We start from the raw sequence: 25,195 nt of genomic DNA, 5'->3' as shown, positions 1-25,195 counted from the left end.
GACATTGCTGTTGTTTTGTAACATCAGCTCACAAGTCATCTTGGAATCTATATACAGAGCTTGGGGACAAATTAAAAACCACACGTTGTTGCTGATGCTACATTCAACGTGTGTAATGATTATGTTCCACCCTTAGCAATTATTGTAGGCTCTCTGTATTCCAGCCAAGTTGATAATTTTAGTCTTTCTTGGCAGAATCTTGTAGACTATTTAAAAATTAATTCTAAAAATGTAGGCCCAGCTCCTCAACTGACGTAAACAGTCATTGCTCCATTGACTACAGAGGCACTACACCGATTTACGCCAGTTTAGGATTTGGTCTACAGCTTCCAAATCTACCTAAAATATGTACTGATGTTCACCCTGGCATGACCTGTCTTCCCACACAGAGCTCTGCTCTGAGGATAGAACCCAAATCTACCCTGGGAAATGAAGGCTTGAAAGCTTTTGGTCTCATCAATAATTCCTGTTCTAGAACTGGAGTTTCAGATTTCAGCTGCATAAGGGAGCGTTTGGGCTATTTCCAAATGGGGTTTAGCTCAGTTAGCAACCTTCCATTAAGAGGACAATAACGGTACCGGTCCTGAAGCAGAAGGCTAGGCAATCGTTGGAATTACACTAACCGTTATGAAAGGAGTGGCAACTTTTGGATGGAAATGTAGAAGGGATAGATCTGCTGCACGGAGAGCTGCTTTTCAGGCAAGCAGAAACATACCATACACATTTCGGTTTTGTTGCTATTTCACTGCAGAGCCTGGTTTAGTTTTGAAGTGCGTCTCACTGCACCATTGTTTTGCTCACAACAGAGGATGCAACCGTATTTTGCCTCGGCACATATCAGGAGACTACTGGCTTAGTTGCCATTTAAATGACAAGGTTAACGGCTGAGGAATTCATGGATTCTCCTGCCGTCTATCTCCAAAATGACTCCACAGAAAGCCGGGGCTGCAGCTTCACACCTGGGAATGCCTCTTCAGGGAGCACATTGCTGGCATTGTCAAAACAAATCTTGCACTTATTGCAATGCAAACTGGATGTCCCTAAGATTTATGACCAGGAGTTTGCACATGATTAAGTGTGTACCGAACCGGGATGCTTTCCTGAATCGGGATCCTGCTCTGGTTAGATCTGACCCTTTCCTCAGTGGCAGCAGAAACCACAGCACATCTGGCAACAGCTGGCAGGAAGGATACAATTCCAGTGTCTGGAGAGGCCTAGGTAACTGGCAGCCTTATTGGTGGGGAGAATTTTCTCCTGTCCAATAGGCCAGCAGAGTATGAACATCTCTTTATGAGGGACCTCGGGGAACAGGCAGTTGGGATGCTAGGGATTTAAACAGCAGTTTGAGGTGCTCAAAGGCCAGCATGCTGGCAATGTGTGCCCAGGGTCGTGCCCAACTGGCTGGAAATGCCCAGGGGGCAGCCAGAGTTGTAGAGGGATTGATTCTCCAGCAGCCTCTTTGTCTTTGTGCCAAGGGAGACAGGACTAGGTGCCATCAGAGTTCGCAAAGGGTTCAACACCTGAGGCACGGGGGTGGTGGGTGCGTCTGGCCGAGCCCCCTTCCGGGAGCCAGTGCTGTACTCCGCTGAGCCAGATCAGCTCGGCACTGGGGGAAATGGGCCACAAGGGCAGCCACTCTGGAAAGGGAGAAAGGGCCTGGCTGGCGTGGGGCACTTCAGACGCACTTCTGCGTTCTGAAGGGAAAAGGGAGAGAAGCCAGTTTCAAACTTGGGGCCACAAAAAATGGTCCTTTCGCTAACCTGCTTGTGACAAATTTAAGAAGAACTATTGAACAGATTTTTTTGAAACATGACATGATTTCCCTTTAACAGCCAGGAATGGCCCCCCAAGCGTTCCAACTCGGTATCCTTTTCTGCCACATTTCCCTGGCCTGAGCTGCAGACAGACGGCGATACAGACATGCTGCATACTCGGTATGTATCGAGTTGCCTGAAATGGTACAGTTACTGAACGTTGTTGTATGACTGAGCTACCCAAGTGCGTTTCATATTTCAAGCCAGGCTAGGACGACTGGATACTTCTGTAAATGAAATATCAGGAAGGCAGACGTCTGAGTCCTGCAGACATCTTAGGACTGGTCCACACTGAGAATTTACGTCAGCATAACTACTTGTCTCAGGGGTGTGAAAAATCCTGCCCCCCCCCAGAGATGTAGCTATACTGCCCTAACCCCGGTGTAGACAGTGCTAGGTGGAAGGCAGAATTCTTCCATTGGCCATCCTACCGCCTCTGGGGGATGTGGACTACATACGCCGATGGGAGACCCCCTCCCATAGGCAGAGGTAGCATCAACACTGAAGCACTAGGCTGCTGTAGCCGTCTAAACGTAGACATGTCCTTAGGCAAGTTACAGCAGAGCTACAAAACACAATTCAGTCACATCAGATCACTTGTCAACACACCTTTAAGGAAACATATGATGCCAAATTCAATAGACAATACAACTGATTAAACTTGATCGCGGTTCCCCACGGGACAGGAGGAGGTACCGAGGTTACTTCCTTAGCATGGAAGAACTACGGGAATCAGCACCCGTTTCCAGTGCATTCAAGGTAGCAACATATAGTAACCTGAATCCTGGGCCTTTCCTTGGCCACTCGCGGTGTAGACAAACAACCAAACACAACAAAGGGAATGCCAGGTCGAACGAGCTCACTCTGTTCTATAATTCGGCAGCATCTGTGCCATCCTAACTGCGCTCAATGTGCTCGCCCATTTAGCTCAACGTAGTTCGAGCCGGCCAGCACCGCCGCTGAGCAACTCTTGTGAACGATTTCATACAGCACCGCACCGACCTGAGTGTGTCCGTTCACCAGCACCTCCTCGGCAAACCGCACTTTGACGGGGTTCGTTTTCAGCCGCGCCCTCTTCTCGGCCGTAAGAAATGATGACTTAGGACCACCCTGAAAAACAACAGCGCTGTGTTTGTAACGTGACCTGCCGCTGCTGAGCGTGAGAACAAGACACACGTGTTGGAGGTCTCCATGACCCGGAACAGGAATTCGCAGTCCTTTGGGGAACCCGGGCCAGTCTAACCAGCGGAAACACCCAGGGCTGCCAGCCAGTGCCCGTTGACTCCCATGTCACTGGTCATGCTGCACCCTGCAATTGAATTTGGACTGCCCCCTACTCCAGGCTCACCCTGCAGGGCATCCAGGGTCTCCCATAGAGGCTCATCCTTAAAGCACCGGGAAGGGGGTTTTTATAAGGCTGGTGTTACTGGCACACAGAGTACGTCTTCACTACCCGCCATATTGGCGGGTAGCAATCGATTTATCCAGGATCGATATATCGCGTCTCATTAAGACGCGATATATCGATCCCTGGACGCGCTCACTGTCGACTCCGGAACTCCACCAGAGCGAGTGGCAGTAGCGCAGTTGACGAGGGAGCCGCGGCCATCGATCCCGCGCCGTCTGGACCCCAGGTAATTCGATCCAAGATACTTCGACTTCAGCTACGCTATTCGCGTAGCTGAAGTTGCGTATCTTGGATCGATTCCCCCCCCCAGTGTAGACCAGCTCTCTGAAGTGACTGGCAACCATTGATCTAGAAAGGTTTTGTCAAAGGTGTCACATGACCACAAAGATGTCCTGTTACTCGACAACAGCCAATCAGCAGTCTGTAAATTGACATAGGTTTTAGATAGTTGCATACATTTAAGAACATGCCCACAGCGGTGCATACGTATCCATGTTCCAGATATTCTGTAGCCAAGCCCCAGGGTGAGGCGATTGTTTGTGCTTATGGAGAGCCTAGCGAGCTGGTTAGGCGCCGCATATGATCTCTGATAAACAATTCACTTGCAGGCTGAATCACCAGTACTGACCTTATTTACTTTCACATGGTGACAATTCCTAAGAGCACTGGGGTGTGTGAAAGGGGGGGGGGTATGTGTTAGCATCCCCCTAACTGATCTGATCTGGCATAGCAATCTCTCAGGACGCTGCTATGTTCCTATGAGACTCCCACTACATGTAAGTGCTTTACAGAATGATCTCGTTTATTGGAGAAAAGCCTCTTCTCCAAGTGAACAAGGTAATTCTCTAGCCCGATGGGACCTGTACAGCGTCCTGCCAGGGAACGAGAACAGACACACTGCAGGGTGCATCTGTGGAGGCCCAGAGACCTGAACCATCACTTCTAGCGTGCCTAGGGCAAGCGAAAGACGAGGCCCCAGCAGAGCTGTTACGTAGCTGGTGATCGGGGGCAGTACCTCTCCGCTCAGTAGGCAGCAGGCCTTTTAGGGGCGAGTGCCTGCCCCAACTAACCAACGCTGATCTTGGGTATTTGCAGGAGTCCTTAAAGTGACCTGAAAAGGAAAAACAAAAATGGGTTTGTGCCTTAGTTGCCTCTTTCTGATGCGTGAAGGCCTGCGAGACATTTCCCGTCCCTTTCGCCGCACTTCTCTCTTTCAAAAAAGGATTATTTCCCTTTGCTTGGTTTTACAAGTTAAGCGCTCAGGTCTTGTCTGCCCCATTTTTCTTGCAAGAGGCCACGGCCAGTCAAAGCCCTGGAAGGATTTTAACATCCCACGCAGGGGAAGCCAGATTAACTGAGCAGGGAGTGACTGTGTCCTCAGCCTGCTTAAAGCTGCGTCAATGCCTGCGTAACAACCACCCTAGAAACACGTGGGAGAAAAAAGTCTGATAAAAGACTCCGTCCCCATCCCATCTTCAGGAAAGGCCCGAGAAACCTCACGCTCTGAGTCTGAGAGCTCTAGTGACGATGCCAGCAAATCCAGGGAAAAGGAGACCTGACACTCTTTATACTTCTAAGATTTTTTTAAAAACATAACCCCCACCCCCCAAACGCTTCAGGCCATCTTCATACATCATAGGAAGCCATAAAAGGCACAATCCCAATTTTGTCCTTGCTTTGCAGCTCTGCTTTAGTACATCTGTCAATCGATCCTGGGAGGCAGTCCGTCCTTCCAGATTTCCTCATAATAAACGAATCAGCCATAAGCGCAAAGGTTCTAACAGAACACTTCAGTTCTCTTCCTAAGGCCCGGGTACTACACAGCTTCAGCCTTAATGGAAGGAGGAGGACACAGTGAGTGAGAGCCAACTTCCTGATTCGGGGCTGGGGGGTGGGGAGGAGTGAGTCACAGAACCACCCAGTAGAAGGGGAAAACAAGGTAGGAGGTTTAGCAGCTGAACGTAGCGAGATCTGAGATTGGCCAGACAACCAACGGCAACACGCACTTCAGGAATTCACCTTTCCAAGGAGACGTCTCCTTAGGCTGTGCTGGACGATCACACAGCGCCCGGACAGCAAGGACTAACCTTTAAATTGAACCAATAGGTTCAAAAAAAGCAGCTCGACCACCGCGATAGCTTTAAAGTAGCATTCAGTGACAGGGCACCTGGCCACAGGGTCCCACTACGGAGCTCCCTGACTGCACAGCCGAGCACTCGCTGCAGGACAGCAGGACCTCCCCTGGCAGTCAGGGACTGGGACATAGCAAGAAGAGAAGATCACATCCCAGGGAGATCTGAGTTTAGGCTTATCCCAGGTGTAAAAAAAAAAAAAAACAGGCTCATCTCAGAAGTGCCAGAATCTTCAGACAGACATTTTTCTCTGCCCCCTGGACGCAGGGAGATCGCAAGACCGTGGCAGCCTTTTCTGGTTCAGGAACGTTACTGCGAGCGCACAAGTGCCGGCTTGCTATTCAAGACAACAAACATGGCCCCAGCTCCTAACTCCACGACAAGCACGTGGCGCATCAGCTCTAAGGCACGCCCGCGTCCCCTGCACCAGCTCTCTCCAACACACGTCTCCGTGGCTCTTGGGGCCCTGCAGGGGGCGGGCACAGCAGCATCCCTCCCCCAAAATCCACGTGACTCCCCAGTGCACGTTAATGCTGCCATGGGACCCCGTCACCTGCGTGGGAGCTCTGGGGCAGTCGCTGGGAGAGAGTCCATGACATCACAGCCCCGTTGCCAAGGAGCCAGGAATCGGACTGCGGGGACTCAGCAGCAACGTGGAGGCCTGTGGCTCTCTGCAGAGGGGTCCTTCCCTCTGGCAGCTTTCCTGAGGCCAGCAGGGCTGGGGGATGATCCCCCAACACTGCCCCCAAACAGAAGAACTGTGAGGAAATGCTGCTGGAATAACTCATCATGAGCAGCGCCAGGGCCCAAAGAGATGCGTGTAGAACTGTGTGCGTTAGAATGAGTAACAGCTCTTTTGATATACCACTCAACACTACACACGTAGCCTCGCTGTGCTCTGAAACGGGCCAGTTATTCTCGAGGCGCCCCTGTACGTTCCCCCACTTGTGGGCCCAGCCCTGTTACCCATCCTGGGGCCAACGTCCTGGTGCAAAGGAGCAGTGCTAGTGAAAGGGTTAGAGAAATTCAATTTACCGAAGTGCATCGCAGAACAGTAAGGAGGAGAGAGTCTTCGGGTTCCCTGTAATAGACAAATACAATTAGCCGAGCGTAGCAGTAAACAAAATGCTGCCTTCAGACTAAGAACCAATTCCAGTAATGTATAGCATATACCGCCCCCTGCATGTTTCTGTTTTACCAGCTCTCGGGGTGGGAGGGAGGAGCACTGGCTTGGCAATGGTCACAGAGAAGGCTGATGGGGTTTCCACTCTGTTCCACCCAGTGCAGGCTACCTTAAATAGAAAGATGCTTTCGCTGCTAGGAGTAGCGCTGGTTGAAAAATGTTGGGTGGAAGAGTTTTCCGTCAGATCGGAAGATGGAGTTTCGCCAAAACTGAAAAGTTCTGGGAATGTGTCAACTTTGACAAAACTGTAACTTTCTCGTTTCGTTGTGACAATTTAGAAACGTTCCGTTTCAGGAAGGTAAAAACATTTCATCTTGACTTTGTTTTGATCAATTTCATTTGGACTTTGATTTATATTAAATCGAATCTATCACATATGCATTAAATATAGTAAGTTATATTGAATATTTTATCTATTATAAAGTTTGGACATTATCAAAATGAAACATTTCCGTGGTCCGGAATCAACGTTTTTGGGAATTTTTGTTCCATGGGAAATTTCAGCTCTTTGTTTCAATTTGGAACAATTTTTCACCCCCCAAATGTCAATTTCTCATGGAACAGAAATACTGTTTTCCGACCAGCTTTGTTGAGGAAGTTGTGTTAATATTAGCTGGCATGCCAGCGACATTTACCATTAATGAGTTTTTAAAATCAAGAGTGTAACCCATGCCCGCTCAGTGTGGAGCCCTGTCCCCCTCTAGTGGTGGCTGGGCCACAGAGAAAGGTTGATGAGCCTGTTTTACAGCCTTGGTTAACCCGTAGCTGGTCCTCCAGTGTGGGCGGCGGTGACGGCAGCAGCAGCAGCAGTTCATATTGGGGGGGAGGGATAGCTCAGTGGTATGAGTATTAGCCTGCTAAACCCAGGGTTGTGAGTTCAATCCTTGAGGGGGCCATTTAGGGATCGGGGGTAAAAATCTGTCTGGGGATTGGTCCTGCTTTGACCAGGGGGTTGGACTAGATGACCCCCTGAGGTCCCTTCCAACCCTGATATTCTAGGATTGTATGATCATATTTCTAGAACCAGAGGCCCCACGTTCCGTCTCTGCAGCCAATGAGCCGCCCAGACAGGAGCACCAAGCTGTTTCCACAGCCACAGGCAACTGTGACTGTACAGGGGATACCTTAACACATTCACTCTTCACAGACGGACAGTGTGACTGCGTGCAGCAGAACGAGGCTCTGATCTCGGGGGGTGGGCTCAGCACTATCATAACCCACATAACACGAGAGAGAGATTCGCAGGAAACAAGCGTTTCTCTTGCACAGCTGTGTTCAGACTCACAAACAACCCACTCTTGTGGCTGATGCACTCGCTATGAAACGACCAGTGGAATTTCCACTGTGAAAAGCCAGGACTGCGATTGCTGCCAGGCAGCCGCGGGTTTGGCGTTCTAGAGCTTCGCTCTTCAAGCTCCATCTGCCCTTTTGGTTTCCAGGAGCGGCCAGTGCCATCCACAGGATCCTACCTTAACAGATCAGCTGCCTGCTCAATAGAAATGTCCTCCACAGCTTCGTTGTTTATCGTGAGGATATGATCGCCGGGCAGCAGCTTCCCGTCGGCTGTGCTTCCTAGCAGAGATCAGCAGCTGGTCAGTTACTTGCTCCGAACAGCTTCCCGATGGCTTGTGCAGATCACCACCACAGGCACTGCTATTCAGTGGAGCATCTACATTTGGTTTTCCAGCCCCAGATGGTGAGAACAAACTCTCTCTCTATCCCCCCCACAACTGAAGACTTATGCTATTGACTGGGTTGAGTGGTGACTGAGTCACCACTCAACCCAGTCAATAGCCCCAACTACAGTTAACAGCCAGAGTTAATAACCCTAGTAACCAATTCACAATGGTCCCTTCTGGTCTCAGAGTCTATGACTTGCCGCTGAAATCAAAGGGTCTAATCCAAAGCCCACTGACGTCAGCAGAACAGCTCCCAGTGACTTCTGAGGGCTTTGGCTCAGGCCCAGAACGTGCATGTGCATTGCAGAGGAACCAGGGGAAAGGAGCTAACATGGGGTGGCGCTGACAGCAGGGCAGGGTGGAGTGGGAGAGAGGTCACCTGAGGAAAGGGGTGGCAAAGGAAGGATTGGAGGTGCGGCATGGATTTGTGAGGGCAAGGCAGGGAGGTAGAGATGGGGCACAGGCAGAGGAGGGGAATGCAGATGGATGGGGGAAGGAGATGAGGCAGGGATAGATGGGAGGGGTAAGAGTCATGGAGCGGCACAGCCTGGGGCACGATCAGCGAAGTGGAGAGGAACAAACACTATTAGAACAAACCCAGCTAGGTGCCACTGGTGTCAAACCCAGCTCTGCGCCCAGGGTGGTTGGACGCCAGGCTCCATGAAAGCTGGGACTATGTTCCCATGTGGCTTCCTCTGGCTTCAGGGGGGATGCTAAAGGTAGGGGCTCACTCACCCTTCCCAGCCCTTCTTGGCTGCTCTTGGCGGAGGCCTCTGGAGGAGGGGGACTCAGGGAGGCCCAGTGACAGTGACTCCTACACCCAACTTTGTTCAGTTGGACGAACTACCCAGCCCCTGACAAAGGCTGATCCAGCACTCAGGGCTGGAAGGAGCCATCGGAGACAGTGCCTGGGATATCAGGGGAATGCCAGCAGGAGAAGGAGCAGGGCTGGGCTGGGAAAAACGGTGGAGGGAAGCATTAGTGAAAAGCGGTGTTGCCGCGACAAGGCCCTTCCCCATGAACACCGGACCAGAGCGGGAAGGGTGGGAGAGGTGAAAGAAAGGATGAAGAAGGGCATTCCACTGATTCACCCTCAAAGCAAACCCAGCAGGACCCAGTGCACCCAGTCTGTTTAGATTTAAGAAGTATTTCTTACGATTGTACAGGATTCACAGTTAAACTTAGGAGAACTCCAAACGTGCTAAGGTCTGCAGGGCACCAAATAACCTTAACTCTGCCCTCTGATGACACCATGCAAGGGCCACAGAATTATGACTATGGCATTTGTGTGTTTGTGGGCCCATATTAGATGAAACAGTTTTAAAGACACTGTTTGTTTCCCCCCCCCCCGGAGGATGGCACTCCAGGGCAAAATTAAAGCTATGTGGGTGCTGCAGCTGTGTATTTCCAGCCCTTAACAAGCATAGATTTTTTTTTAAGTTTCGCTTTAACTCTGAATTCACTATGCCTGTGGTTAAGGATAATTCTAACACCCTGTCAATGAATCTGCTTCAAAGTACTGAACTAGAGATGGTTTAAGGTGAGACATTACTCATTCAGCTAGTCCAAGCAGCGGATTAGCAGAACATGCTCCTGAATCACTGGTTTGAAGGGGGAGAGGCCTCTCTCCGCAGCAGCAGACTGTTCCGCAGTAAGCTCTGCCAAGGGGCAGAGGGTTTGGTGTGCGGGTGCTGGGTAGCGTTAGTGGCCTCCCAGAGACAGGTCAGACTGGATAATCTGGTTGTCCCTCCTGGCTTTAAACTCTCTGACTCTAGGAAGCATGAGGCTACACAGTCGGAGCTCTCCTGGGAACATCGCTTCTACCACCATTATAAAGAGAGAAAGGCTAGAGCCAAAGCCCACTAAGTCCTGGAAAAGTTCAGATCCAGATCCAAGCTTCTCATCTCAGGCCGGTTCCTTGCTAGAAATGGACATAACCCCATCAGCCTTATTGGGGGGTGCGTCAGCGTGGAATCCTGCCAGCTGTTCACAACCCCCAGGCAGCTTCCCCCAGACATGTGTGCGGGGGACGGGGGAGGAAAAGGACGATTCCTACCTGCAGCAACTGATGCGATAGTAGGAGGAGGGTTGGGTGAAATCTCAAAGCCATAGTGACCAAGAAGCAAATCCTTGTGTACGGTGACTGTGAGCTTCACCCGCGTTACTGGCTGATTAAGGCCGTCAGATGGGACATCCACTACTGAAGATCTGCCCCTGAGCATTTGGATAAGGGGGAAAGAAAAAGCTGAGGATTAGCAGACATTGATGCACTGATGATTTCTACGAGGACATGGAACCCTGTCCGTGCGGTTACCGCCGCTTTTTTAAAGTGCGGTGGGGCTTTTACAAATATTGAACACGTGCAAGAGGAATTGAAAATAAACATCATCCCAGACTGAGAATAATGGTGCCCCTGAAGCAGAAGCAGTCCTGCCTCAGACTGGCTCACACCTCTCCTCCAAGGAAAGCCCAAGAAAACAGACTTGCCCGGTAGCCTGTCCTACCCCTTGCTAGATCCATCTCCCTGTCAGACTAGGCCCCATGGCTGATCACACAGCAGTGTCCTACAGAGAGAGGGGAGGCAACCATGTCTCAAACTGTTTAGGGCTATACAGGTCAAAGACAACATCTGAAACTCCATCCCGAATGCGGCTGGAGCCAGTGCAGACTGCCGAGTGCTGGTGTGACATGCTCTCGCCACGAAGCATCGCTTACTAAGTGGATTCACATTCCGAAGATGCGTTATGCCAGGTCAACACTACGAACTTCTCCAGCATACCTGTGTCTGGCGTGATCCCTGCCCGACAGAGCTATGCTGGCAGGAGCCCTAGGGTACATGTAGGGCCGCCCAGAGGATTCAGGGGGTCTGGGGTAAAGCGGGGATAAAAAAAGGCGCCACCCGCTGCGGCGCTTGTACTCACCGGGCAGCGCTCCGAGTCTGCGGCGGCGGGTCCTTCACTCGCTCCGAGTCTTCGGCGGTGGCGGTGGGTCCTTCACTCGCTCCGCGTCTTTGGCAGCACTGAAGACCCGCCGCCGAAGTGTCACCAAAGACCTGGAGCAAGTGAAGGGCCCGCCACCGAAGACCCGGACCGCCACTGGGTGAGTAGCCAGGGAAGGGATTCTCGGCCAGGGCTCACGGGGCCCCTGCGGGGCCCAGGGCAAATTGCCCCACTTGCCCCCCCACCCCCCCGGGTGGCCCTGGGTACATGAAGTTACAAAAAGAGTCCTCCTGCTGGTACAGCTTATTTTGTTCAGGGAACTGGTATAAACTAGACCAGCAAAAGCACGTCTTTGCTGGTATAAGCTGCATCTCCGCTAGGGAGTATAGCTCCACTGGCAAACTCTTGCTTGTGTAGACAAAGCCCCAATCTTTAAAGGGCTTGGAGGGGTGCCCCGTGCAGGATGCACCACCAAAGCCTGGCCTGGGGGTGACCAAGGTGTGCCTACGGGTAGCAAAGTCCATGTCCAAACCCAAAGGGTGCACACTCCTCACCAAGGAGAGATAGAAACAACAACACGGCCTTGGCCACTGCCTCCACCCAAGCACCCGGGAGTAAGTGGGGACCTAGCGCAGAGCCAAGGGCAAAGCTGAGTCACGTGCCACAGGTGCTCTGACCTCTCCTGGGGCCGCTTTGCCCACTTTGCCAGTGTTGCTGGTCTGATCTGGGACGAGCCCTGGCCATCCGGCCAGCCCCCAGGTCCGTAGCTCAGTCACTGGTGAGGGTGTTTCTGTGTGCTAGCTGGCTCTGATGAGATGGAGACAGGTGAACGAGCCGACATTAGCATACCGAGCGAACCACAGCTCCCATCGCCTTGTCAGCCTTCCTAGCACCTGCAGAGCATGGTGTTGGGGAGTGAGCCCTCAAGACAAACGAACGGCCTTCTGGGACCTTTTCCAAAATAGGAATGGGGCTACTCAAGACTGAGTCCTAGCTCTGCTGGGGCTGCAGATGGGCCAGTGAAGCTTTGTGCCTGGAAGGCACTGATGGATCTCAGACAGTCCGTCAGGAAAGCTGCTCTTCATCCATGCCAGGAGACCAGAGGTGTGACACCCCATACTCATCATAGTGGTATGATTATGACATAATTATGATGCATTTTGTACAAGTGGCGTCATGAGAGGTGTCATTGGAAAAGTTATGATTTACCGAATACGATTATCCTATTTGTAGGCATGTATCATTTTGGGATCTGAAGTTATGAACATTGACGGTGTGTCTGTCTTTCCAATGTGCCTACTCCGGGTAACACCCAAAACGAGCCCATCAAGTACAACAATGAAGAAACTGGACAGTGCTCATGGCCCATCAGTAGGGCCATGAAAAATGCATCACAGACCGTGAAATCTGGTCTTGTGTGTGCTTTTACCTATGCTATACAGATTTAATGGAGGAGACCAACGTTTCTCAAATTGGGGGGGGCCTCACCCAAAAGGGAGTTGCAGTGGGGTTGCCAGGTTATTTTAGGGGGACTGTGGTATTGACAACCTTACTTCTGTGCTGCTGCCTTCACAGCTGGGCAGCCGGAGAGCAGCAGCTATTGGCCAGGTGCCCAGCTCTGAAGGCAACACCCCGCCAGCAGCAGCACAGATATAAGGGTGGCAATACCATATCATGCCATCCTTACTTCTGCGCTGTGGCCTTCAGAGCTGGGCGGCCGGAGAGTGGCGGCTGCTGACCGAGGGCCCAGCTCTGAAGGCTGCAGTGAAGAAATAAGGGTGGCAATACCATACCCTGCCTCCCTTACTTCTGCGCTGCTGCTGGCGGTGGCTCTGCCTTCAGAACTGGGCTCCCGGCCAGCAACCGCCGCTCTCCAGCTGCTGAACTCTGAAGGCAGCACTGCCACCAGCAGCAGCGCAGAAATAAGGGTAGCAGCACTGCACTCCCCCCATAATAACCTTATGACCCCCCTCCCCGACAACTCCTTTTTGGGTCAGGACCTTTACAATTACAGCACCGTGACATTTCAGATTTAAATATCTGAAATTTACGATTTTTAAAATCCTATGGTTGTGAAATTGACCAAAATGGACCATGAATTTGGTAGGGCCCTACCCATCAGCAAAGCCAATGGCCCATGGAAGAGCTTAGCCTTCCTGTGAACGTTTCCGCCAGCCTATGTGTAATGGCTGGTACGACTCAGCAAGGCATGCTAGGGCATGTGACCAGACCACAGGACACTGAACTCCATTTTGATACCTGTATTTTTCCACAGACTAGACTGAGAACTGAGCTTGGAACAAAGGGTTCCCACCATATGGAAAAGCTATACAAGGAGGGGAGTGACACCATCTCTTGGCCTCACTCCCCACACAAGAGAACTCCTGGAAACACCTGAGGAACAAAGACTGAACTGGGGGACGTGCTGGTCCCAGGCTAAAGGGATTTCCAGCCTGTGTATGGAAACTTGGTGGGGTGCTTGTATCATCAGTCAGGATGAGAAATTGCTAATTCAAACCCTATTCTATCTAGTATGTTAGTCTTTGCGTTTTTGTTTATTTGCTAGGTAATCTGCTTTGATCTGTTTGCTATCACTTAAAATCTAGCTTTCTGTAGTTAATAAACTTGTTTTATGTTTTATCTTAACCAGTGTGTTTTGAGTGAAGTGTCTGGGAAAAATCTCTGTAAACAAAGACTGTTGCATATCTTCCCCACATCAAGGGGAAAGCGAACTAGATTAATGAGCTTGCATTGTACAAATCCCTGTGCAGTGCAAGATGGTATAATACTGGGTTTATACTTCAGCCAGGGTGCAAGGCTGGGGAGCTAGGAAATTGGCTGTTGTCTTCTAGCTGTCCTTGAGTGGCTTAGGTAAAGCACTCAGGTAGCTCAGTTGGGTGTGTGGCACCACCTGCTGTCCTGTTGGGTGATAACAGGGTCTGGAGAGGCTGTCTGAATCACCAGCAGAGCAGTGAGAGAGAGATCAGCCCAGCTATATGGTTAGGGGGCAAAGCGGTTCCCACGGCTCCCAGACTGCACCCTGGGGATGACAACCCATTACAAGAGGCTTGCTATGCACATGGCAGCGCATACTTTGTCTGGAGGGTGGCAGCGACCAATACAGATGGAAGGGAAGCTTGGGAGGAACCTTCTCAGCCATCTATGTCCAGGAGCTGTGTCTCAGTCACTCCCTTTTCCTGGTTCTCCTCCTCCCCTAGCAGGAGAATCCCATCTGGGGAGCAAGGGCCTCCCGGCTCCTGGTGAGTAGAGGCCCCAGCTCGGCCCTGCCAGCCAGAGAAAACTCTGGGAAACGGGAGCCATTTCAGACCCGTGCCTCTAGCCACTCACACCCTGCTCCACACCAGGGGCGGGAGGAACCAGACATGCTAAGCAGGGGCCTCAGCTCTGGCCCAGCTCCAGACCCTCCCAGCCGGCCCGCTCAGCTGTGGCTGTTTGCTCTGCGGCTGGCTCAACTCTAGGCCAGTGAGTGAAGGAGCCCCTGTCCCCGGAGCTGACACAGAACATCTCCTCCATCCACCCAGTGGTGGGGAAAGGGAGGAGGAACTAAGGGGACCCACGTACAAGAGGGACTTGGGGGTGGATGAGGGAAGGAGATTAACAAGGGGCCACTAGGCTCAGGCCACCTGCTGAACAGCTGTTGGATGGAAACTACTTGTGGCCACTAGCGACGTGGGTCAGATTGGAAGCAGTGATCTAGAAGACAGACACTCGAGGTCCCAGCCGCAGGTCCTGCAGCCATCCTGTTCTGCCCTGAACACAGCCAAAATGGTCTGGAAGATTAGCTTCAGTTAAATACTCTACTACATTCCCGAATGCATCCCGGCGCATGCGTAACTGCAGCAGGGATACATGCTGGGGAGAGCTTCCAGAAGTCATTCTGCGCAGTCTGAATGGACAGTGCCATCCCAGCGCGGCCGAGAGATCCAGAATACGCCATCCGCTCCCTGCACGCACCACCCGACAACCTCATTCCCTACCAAACGGGCAGAGTTTTGCTGATGGCTCCCTGTCGAGTGGTGTGGGAGTAGCGGAGAGAGTGAAACCCAGGGAGCTAGAGCAGATTTTCCAGACAGGAAGGATACACTATGTCTTTTCAAATAATACTTAATGGACAAGCTATAATAGCGTTAAGTGACATCGCCTGGTTTATTGGTCCATTGCTGTACATTCCATGAGGCCTGGGAATATGGAGACAGAACAAATTCTGTTCTCTTTTAATGCTGTATTAGAACGGTAAGTGGGAAATTTTAAGATAAGATTCCTCCCCTCAGGTATAGGGCATTTAAAACTAGAAAGGCCAAAGAACTGGAAAAATGTACTGCAAAGAGCAGTTCTGCCTTGCTAAGGGATTGAGAGAGCCTAACAGATTTCTTCTTATCTTGATGGCATTCAGTCTGATAGGGTATACCCATCATTGGAATGACCTCTTACGTCAAATGTTGGGTATGTTACACATTATGGCAAGACTAATCTAGAAAACAAATTCCTTTAAAGGCAGAATACATCCGTCGTTATTATAATTTTATAGCACTCAACAGATGTGCCAGGTGGTTTATAGACAGAGGAGAGACAGGGCCCCTGACCCAAGAGCTGGGCACATTTTTCTGCTGAAACTTTTTTGGGAGAAAAATACAGATCGACACAGAAATGTTTTGCGAATGTGTCTCAGTTTCACCAATGTTTGTGTCAAATCCTCTCTGCCCCCCCAAATTCTGAAAAGTCAAAACATTTTGGTTTGAAATAACTTGGTTTTCAAATTTCCATCAATTTTATTAAGAACATTTTAAAAATGCTCAAAATTCGAAATGAAGCATTTTGTTTCAGAGCAAATCAAACATTTAGTTTGACCCTAAATGCCTTTGTTTTTCAACTTTTTGATTCACTGAAAATCCCTAAACATTTTCATTTTCTGTTTGACCCAAAACAGTTCCTCCCCCCCCCGCCCCCCGGCAATTTTTCAGTAAACCAAAAAATCCATTATTGGCTCTATTAATAATCTCATGTTAGATGTGACACATCATGTTAGCAGCTAGGGAACATATAAGAAAGCTCAGGTGAGATCAAAGAAGCTATAGGCCAGGCTGCTCCCTGCGTACAATGCAACTCCACATCGGTCATAGTGCCATCATCTGACCCTAAAAATCACACAGAAATGGCACACAGCAAAGAGAAATAGAAACCAGTTGATACAGGGCCAAACCTGGCCACCCGCATTCCAGGCTGGGTAGTTCATTATTCCACACGTAATCCTACCGATTACAGTGAGATGGGCTGTGTAGCAAGGTGCTACCCACCATGTAAATGTAGCATCTGGCCCACAGTAAATAGCTTTGGGCTGCTTAAAGATGTAATGCATGTTACGTTCTAGAACATATGGAATTCATGTTCCCTGAAAGGAACAAAGGGAGGGGTCAGACCCGAGGTCTCAGACCTTCCCTACCTTGCTGGAAACCAGTTTGTTCAGCACCCGAATAGTCAAGATCCTGTTCATGAAAATGTATTTACCTGGATATGCTATCCCGAGATCGACGGAGCCATCTTGCTACCATTTGTTCTATTCTACGTGCTTTGCGTGTTTGGAATAAGTTAGTCTCCAGATCTTCCATTTACCTGAAGAAGACAGAGGTTATTACAAACTTAGGGACATGGGAATCACCAGACTGGATCAGACCAGCGGTCCAGTGCCTGTCTCGGACAGAAGCCAGTACCAGATGCAACAAACCCTGCACTAGACAGTTATGGGATTACCTGCCCATACAGGGAGGCGTACCCCTAAGCCCAGGCTGCTAGTGGAGCCCTGAAGCATGAGCGTCGACATCCCTTCTACAACGCAGGGACATTTCTTGTAAAGGCATTTCCATTGAACAGGCCAGAACCTGGGAACTGTTGCACAGAACCTGGGGTCGGGTGTTCCAGCCAGCTGCAGGGGAATCAGGGGCATGGGCTGCACGTTTGGCCATGTACGGCACTGACCAAGTCACCCCGTGCACAATGTGTGCTACTAGCAGGAACAATTTGCACAGGGGTCTGTCGGAATGCAGGAAGCTTAGCCTAGTGCATCTCATGTGCGCCCCTTCTGGAGTCACACATTCTGGGAGGCAGGATTTGGCCCTACGCAGTTGCTCACTCCCATGGTTTTATCTCAAATCTCATCTCCCCTGGATTCGTGTGACTACACGAGACTCAACTTTTATTTTGTTTTAAATTAAGTTTTTAGCCCTCATTGTTGGAGAGAAAAGCTAGAGAACACAAAGCCCCAGTGCCTCCAATACCAGCCGGTAACAATAAAAAAGACCCAGCCTTTATTATTGTTCAAAGCTCATGATCTTGGGAGACCCCCAACTCACTTTCCGAATGCTTGGGGTTGAGAATACTGCTCATGTATTTTTAAACAGAGGTATTATGCAGTCTATGCTCAAAATGTGACCTACTTGATAATGTAGGGACACATGGAAAGAGATCAATTACTTTGTATGAACCCACAAATTGGTGCCATAGATCAGTGGTTTTCAACCTTTTTTTCATTTGCAGATCCCTAAAAAATTTCGAATGGAGGTGTGGACCCCTTGGATATCTTAGACATAGTCTGTGGACCCCAGGGGTCCACTGGCCGCAGGTTGAAAACTGCCCTAGATAAAACAAAGTGTTACCAAGGGCTGATCTACACTGAGGGGGCGATATAAGATACGCAACTTCAGCTACGAGAATAGCGTAGCTGAAGTCGACGTATCTTATTTTGACTTACCTCCCATCCTCATGGCACAGGATCGATGGCCGCGGCTCCCCCGTCGACTCCGCTTCCACCTCTCGCCCTGGTGGAGTTTCGGAGTCGACGGGGAGCGCAGCGGGGATCTATTTATCACGTCTAGATGAGACATGATAAATCGATCCTCGATAGATCGATCGCTACCTGCGATCCGGCGGGTAGTGTGGACGTACCCCAAGAGAAAGAGTTAATATATCTAGAACTTCCTACCATTCTATCCCCTGCACCTTGTGTGAATTTTATTAGTACAGTTATTGGGTGCCACTTGCGGCACTAGTGCCTCATTACAGAAACTAATTCTGGCTAGTCAGTGTCTAAATCTTCTCTGGTATCAGCAATCATGATGTGCAAAAATGAATCATGATTTCAGTGCCCTGAAGCAGCGCCATGTCCCAGTTCTGGACGAGCGCTCCCCCATCTCTGTAGCAATGACTCCACATTATTACAATTTTAGGTACCTGCAAATCCACATTCTAAATTTTAAGTTCAGTCAACGCTCCTGTGAGCTGCAGAAATATGTAGGTCCAACCTGACAACAGCTTTAACAGTTTATGTTCAAAGAAATCCTGATACAGAGGCAGCAACACTGGGAAGGATGAGCCCACCTGGCCAGGGGGTGCAGGGGAACACCCTTCTGGTTAGTCTTCATCGTTGGCTTTGACCACCTGATTGTGCTGGTCATTACCCCCCTCGACTTCAGCTAGTGCTAAGGAGAAGGGAGTCATTCTTCAGGCTGGAGGAATGTTTCCGGCTGGATGAGGAGGTTCCAGCTATCTTGGGGAGAGGAATGTCCACTGCAGAGAGCAGCCACATGTCCGGTCTGTGACAGAATTTTGTCTCATTTTAAATATGTATACTGGCTGGGTAGCCATAGGAATTCTACAGAGATTAACAGCTACACAAGGAACGGGATTGGCAAGCTCATTCACACTGGGAGGAATGGTGTTAAAACTGGTGGCTGAAAACTAAATTCTATACTAATAATGAATTAGATTGAGGTCTGCTAATCCTTGGACTACAGAAGTAAATTTGGTTAGATTAATCTCTCTGAATGACTAACACAAAATCTCATTGTAGTGAGGGGGCGTGGCCTCCCTTTGAGACTGACAGGAAGGGACCACCACCCGCCCCCTGGTGGGCAGAACCAGGAAGGCCACACCCACCCACCCAGAAGCAGAGAGGCGGGACAGGAACAGGAAGTACAAAAGGCAGGCCCGACAGCTCAGTTGTGCTGGAGCTGCTGAGGGAGAAAGACACTTCTTCACTGCTGCCAGAGTGGGACGCCGAGGAGGACCTCTGCTACCCCGAGGACTTGCCTGAGCTTCCAGAGAGTCCCGCCATTACTGACACCGAGGAGCTGCTGGGACTACCATTGGTGGTGTACCCTGGGGAGATGGAGGATGACCCTGGATCTAGGTACATCCCGAGGGGAGGGGAGGAAGTGGCCTAGGGACAGTTGACTGTAGTCTGGCTGCCTGAACCCAGGTCAGTGTGTTGTGGCTGGATCCCTGCTGACCCAGTGGCAGAATGCTCCGCCACTGTTAGGGCTCTGGGCTAGCACTTGGTGGAGTAGGGTGGGCCCAGGTCCCCCTACCACTCCATCCCTGGGATGGCAGCCTCCCCGCCTTGGGTCAGGAGGCCTGCGTTAGTCTACCGTCCACCAGAGCTAGGACACTAGATCCTGTTCTGCTCTTCCCTGCCTGAGGGCTGGAGCTTGGTGCCCTGCCATAGGATCTGGGCCCTAAACTATTCACTGCTCTGCCCTGCCTGAAGGCCAGAGCCCCCTAGCCTATTGGGTACTCTGCCTTGCCTGAGGCCTGGGCTCCTAGACTATTTACTGCCCTCCCTGCTTGAGGGCCAGAGCCCTTTAGACTGTTTGGGGCTCTACCCTGCCTGAGGGCTTGTGCCCCAGAGACTGCTTATTGCCCAACCCAGCTCAGAGGGCCTGGGTGCCAAAGATAGCTAAATCCCCACCCCCTTTTCCAGACTGCCTTTTGTGGAACAAGACAATGAGGGGGTGTGGCCTCCCTCCAAGCTTGACAGGGAGGGACGGCCACGCACTCTTACTCTCATCCAAACCATTCTAGTCAAATCAGTGAACACTAGTATTCTGGGCGTGTTCTTTCGAACAAGAATGACTAACCTCGAAAGACAATGCTAACCCTCTAGATTTCATTACCCTGTGTCTCTGGGCAAACATTTTATATTCATCTTTTACAATCTTAATAGTTTGTTATGGCAGTATTGAAAAAGGGCGATGAGGGCTCATGATACAACCGAGCCATGCAGCGGTATCATTTTACTGTACAATTGCAATTAATTGCATCAATAGCCAGACTGCATTAGCAATTTCAAGCAATAAAAGAATAATCTATACACGTCTCTTTTTGTTTAAATGAAAGGCACCAGTTCTTCATATTGCTATAGTCCTATAAAGGGTCAGGGGGATTGTGCTTCAATTCTTAACAAATCAGTTCTCTGGAGTTTCTTTTTGATGGCACAGAGATTTTGGGGTAGAACAGTGGCTCCCAAACTTTAACAACCTGTGAACCCCTTTCCCTAAAATGTCATCGCACGAACCCCCTCCTAAAAATGAATATTTCCAGGGATTTTCTCCTTTACCTGAGTATAAATTATAAAAGCAGTGATCTTGGAAATATAAAATTTGTTTTTATGACATGCTTATTACACGCTATTATTAATTTATCATTACAGTATTATTACATTATGAAAATGGCAACACTCTTCCAAGATCTCACTTTCGTAGCTTGTATCACTTTGAATAAGCCTGTTATAAGACAAGGCTCCTAGGTTTCATCAAGGAATATCAGATGTGAAACAGCATGAAGGGATTTAAGAAGCCAACTCAGAGTTCCTCCTACACAAGCATTCAGGTCTTGAGCAGTCCAGGCAAACAACGCACGTTACAACAAAGCTTAAAATTTGTTCTTCATAATACTTTTAAAAACCACACTAGCTGCCTATTTAATTTTAATAACAGCAAAAAAATATCCACCTCCCTTTCCATTTCTTATAAGGAGTCTTGAAGTTTAAATCTCCTCAGTGTGATAGCGATGCTTGCTTTGATCTGCTTAGCTCTTGGAAGTCCAGGGGCTCCTGGCTGCTGGCCCAGTGCTGCCTGGGATCTCTAGGGACAGCTCTGGCAGCCACTAGGAAATTTTTTTCTCAAGAACCCCCTGTAACATTTCACGAACCCCAGTTTGGGAACCACTGGTGTAGAAAAACAAGACTTCCAGAAAGCTGCCTGCACTCAAATCATTCCTATTTGTCAGTTATTTAAGCAATATTTATATACGTGAATATTATAATTCCTTCCAAGAGCCTCGGTCCCTATCTCTAGAGTAGAACTAAATGCCACAGATGCTTTTTCAGCTCCATTTACTGTAATTTTATTTACCTCTTTTGAAGGTTCTGGTCAGAAATAGGATTACGTCAAAATGGCTACTTTCTTAACAGATCCAGTCCCTTGTCTGTTCAGAGTTACAGATGCTGATTTTACAGGCAGAAATAAGATTTTTTTTTTTTTAGCTCTATTAGCTCTGCTGAACTAATTAGCTATGAGAGCAGGAGCTAGATGGGTTCTGGCTAATAAGTCATTTAGAGAATTCCAGCTACAAAATCTCTGGCTAGTGAGGAGACAGAAAGTGCTCAGCTTGACTTTCAGATCCCAAGTTGAATTTGCAAGTCTACAATTATAACAACGTCCACAGTCAGTTAGTTTACAGGTAAAATGCATTTTGCTAAGAGCAATCCAGCATACCACTAAGCCATGTTTAGAGTCACTTTTCACACACTAGCTCAGAAAACGTTGTAGGCTACCACTGAATCCACAATACACAAAAATAAAAGGGGACACCACAAAGAGATTTTAATCTAAAAAGCACGAAAAGCTGAAGACCGGTATTACTCTATAGAAAGAAAACCAGAATATAGCTGTTGCATCCACCTGTTGTCTCTCATTTTATACTCAGATTGTAAGCCCTTGTGGGGTGGGGTCATCTTTTTGTTTTGTATGTACAGCTCCTAGCACAATAGGGTCCTGCTCCATGACTGGGGCACCTAGGGGCTATGCAATACAAATAAATAAATAAATAAATAAATATTTAGCATCACTCCAGGTACAGAAGAGATGATGGCAGGGTTGCCAGGAGAGATGTATGAAACTTCTGTGCCCGAACCATGCAAATTCAACTAGTTTTAGACCCAAACGTGGAAATCCATGGAGGTTTAGTGAATCTAGGGCTGACCCAGGACCCCTCCCAATAGAACCCCTCACAAGACCCACGCTCTCCCCACCACTTGTAGCTCAAGTTTTCTTCTGAGGGAGAGGGGCCAGGCCCAGTGGTCTGCTTTGGCTTCTCTTCAGCCCTCGGGGAGTGGCTGTGTAATCTATTTCACTTCCTGCTCCATTGGGGTAGACAGAAGGAAAGGGCATAGAATCCATTCCCCAGTAGAACCTTGGTGTAGGGGGACTATTTCCCAAAGGAAAAATGGGACACTGCTTGGGCCTAGCCTCAGGGCTCCCCCCTGCCCAACACGGGGCTGGCCCAAGCCCTGCCCCCGTTCCTGGCATGGGGCTGGCCTGAGCTGCTCACCCAAGCCCTGTCTGCTTCCGCGATGCGAGGCTGGAGTTGGCATCACTGCTCGCTCGCGCCCTGTCTGCCCTTCGCCTGAGCCATGCCGGCATCGCCGCTCACCCTCCTCTTCGACAAAATCGGCATTTGTCCCGTTTGCTCTTTCCAACTTGATCAGTTGCCAGAAAAGGCTGCACGGCCAGGACAGGGGTTAAAAAAGGGACTGTCCCGGCCAAAACGGGATGTCTGGTCACCCTACCTCAGTGAAGCCTTTAGGCCTGCCTGACTTTCTGAGGCAGGAGGATCTGGAATTTTGCCTCCAGTCATGTTGTTACTGCATCTGTCTCTGAAAGATGGCCAAGAATCCTCTAGAGGAACAGGGCATTCCTTATGCAGCCAACTTTATTATGCTTTTATTATGCAGCCACCTTGGAAACAAACTAGGACTGATGGGATGGACGCTTAGGAACTTTCCAAAAGGAAAGAGGAGAAAGTTCAGCTCAGACAGGAACTTGGACAGAAAACAAGGCTGCAGTGCCCGGCAGTGCTATGCCAGAGCAGGCAAACGGATGCTTACGGTGCACTGCAGGTGGGCATTTAAGAAAACCACATGCCTAGGGAGGAGTTCAAAACAAGGAAGGAATGCTGTTGATTACGGCACATGGTGCTTCGGTTCCCTGCATACGGAGAGTTAATTCCCTTTCCGCATGAATACTTTATGCTTCCTGTCGGCAGGGCCAGCTCTAGGGTTTTGCCACCCCAAGCAAAAACATTTTTGGCTGCCCCCCACCCCAGCTCTGGGCTCCCCCCTGCTACCCCAGTCCTGGGCTCTTCCCCCCACACCCGCACCCCCTGCCACCCCAGCTCTGGGTTCCCCTTTTCCCCCCCACCAGTGCCCTCCCCCCCACCCACAACCCCCTGGCGCCCCAGCCCTGGGCTCTCACCCCCCCCACCCACCCGCACCCCCTGCCACCCCAGCTCTGAGTTCCCCTTTTCCCCCTCACCAGTGCCCTCCCCCCCACCCACACCCCCCTGCCGCCCCAGCCCTGGGCTCTCACCCCCCCCCACCCACCCGCACCCCCTGCTGCCCCAGCCCTGGGTCACTGGTAACTCGCTCCCAGGGTGGGTCATCTGTATCCCACTCATGACGCTAGCAGGGGTGGAGGCTGCATCCACCCGACTCCTTCCCAGCACCCATGGGGCCCCTGACTCCGCCCACTCCCCCCCTCACCCCCAGCCGATTCGGCGCTGGCAGGGTCAGGGTAAGCAGTGGGACTTCCGGGCTGCACCTCAGCCCAGGGTCCCTCCAGCCAGGACTCCTGCCTCCAGGACCGGCCGGGAATTGGGAGGGCAGAGCTGGGGGGGGCGGGAGGGGGCTGAGGAGCCGGGGCAGGACAGCCTCAGAGAGAGCGGCCGGCAGTGAACGGCGCCCCGGAGAGCGGGATATGGGCCCCGCCCGGCAGCGCCCTGGGCACCGGTCCCCTCTATGGTCCCGCTGCTGCTCCTGGCCGCCCTGCCGCAGCCCCTGGGCAGCTCGGGCCGATTCGCCCAGCCCCAGCTGCGGAGCTGGGAGGCGGATGCCTTGCGGCACCTACAGGCGGCTCCGTACACCCCGCGGGGCGGTCCCCAGCTCAAGTGTCCCATGCTCCATGTGTCGGAGCCTGTCGGATGGCCCGCCTGGGCCCAGCGGCACAAACCACAGTAGCCCCAGGGCGCCCTTTGCGCTGCTGCTGGACCTCAGTCTCGGGGCCAGCTCTGGCCACCCGCTGCGGCTCTTCCACCTGGACTTCGGCATCAGCTTGGGGGCCGGGGCAGTGTCTACCTGGGTGAGCGCCTGCAGGGCCGGCCCCCAAACAAACAAACAAACAAACAAAAAGGATGGCCCGAATGCCGCCCCTGCAAATGTGCCGCCCCAAGCACCTGCTTGCTTTGCTGGTGCATGGAGCCGGCCCTGCCTGTCAGCCCACTCCTAGCCCACAAGCTGCCTGCACACGATGATACCTTGCGAGACAGATACACTACTGCAAGAGTGTCATTTTCCTGGCTCGTCACTTTGACCGCATCGCCCTTCTCTGTCCATCACATCCCATGCAAACTTCTCGCCTTCCTAGCCTGCCCCCGCCCGACGGATCATCTCTCGCGCACTGCCGAGTTGTCGACTCCTGCCTCTGGCCAGCCCATGATGTCAGGTTCCATCACCCACTTGTTACATTTCCCAACAAACACCTTTGTTCTTCCTCTCATGCTGCTCCTTACGTTAGAGAGGATCTTCTGTGAGCCTCCCACAGCCACCTCAGTGTCCCCTTCACATCTCTCCTCAAAACACCCCCTCTGCTACAATGCCTCAGCAGTCGACAACAGTTTAGGCTGCTGGCGTGCTGAGAACAGGCTGACTGGTAGGGCAGCACGAGGAAATATCGAGCCACTATCTATCTGTATCCATCAGTGGTCATAGGTGCCGACTTCCCCGCCTTTCCTGTGGGTACTCGACCCCCCCCCCCGGCTCCATCCTGCCCCACTCCACCCCTTCCATGAGGCCCCACCCCTCCCCCGCCTCTTCCCCGCCCCCATTCCAACTCAATCCCCGCCCCAGCCCTGCCTCTTTCCTGCTTCCTCACTTGAGCGTGCCATGTTCCCGCTTCTTCCCCCCACCCCAGA

At 51.0% G+C, this 25,195-nt stretch overlaps 1 protein-coding gene across 4 annotated transcripts in view; it reads right to left on the bottom strand.

The window, feature by feature from the left end:
- FRMPD1 (FERM and PDZ domain containing 1) overlaps window positions 1–25,195 on the bottom strand; it is a 67,666-nt gene that overhangs the window by 19,728 nt on the left and 22,743 nt on the right. For all 4 annotated transcript variants that reach the window (XM_005309203.4, XM_065549763.1, XM_065549761.1 and 1 more), the window contains exons 2-6: window positions 16,682–16,786; window positions 10,273–10,430; window positions 8,007–8,109; window positions 6,390–6,435; window positions 2,817–2,924 (exon numbers count right to left, since the gene is read on the bottom strand). In XM_005309203.4, coding sequence (XP_005309260.2) covers window positions 2,817–2,924; window positions 6,390–6,435; window positions 8,007–8,109; window positions 10,273–10,430; window positions 16,682–16,782 — 516 coding nt within the window. In that variant the 5' untranslated portion in view covers window positions 16,783–16,786. The remainder of the gene's footprint in view (window positions 1–2,816; window positions 2,925–6,389; window positions 6,436–8,006; window positions 8,110–10,272; window positions 10,431–16,681; window positions 16,787–25,195) is intronic.

The sequence above is a fragment of the Chrysemys picta genome, chromosome 6 (assembly GCF_011386835.1).
Source record: "Chrysemys picta bellii isolate R12L10 chromosome 6, ASM1138683v2, whole genome shotgun sequence".
Classification (NCBI taxonomy): Eukaryota; Metazoa; Chordata; order Testudines; family Emydidae; genus Chrysemys; species Chrysemys picta.
Note: the sequence above shows the minus strand (reverse complement) of the source record. Positions and strands in the feature narration are given on the sequence as shown.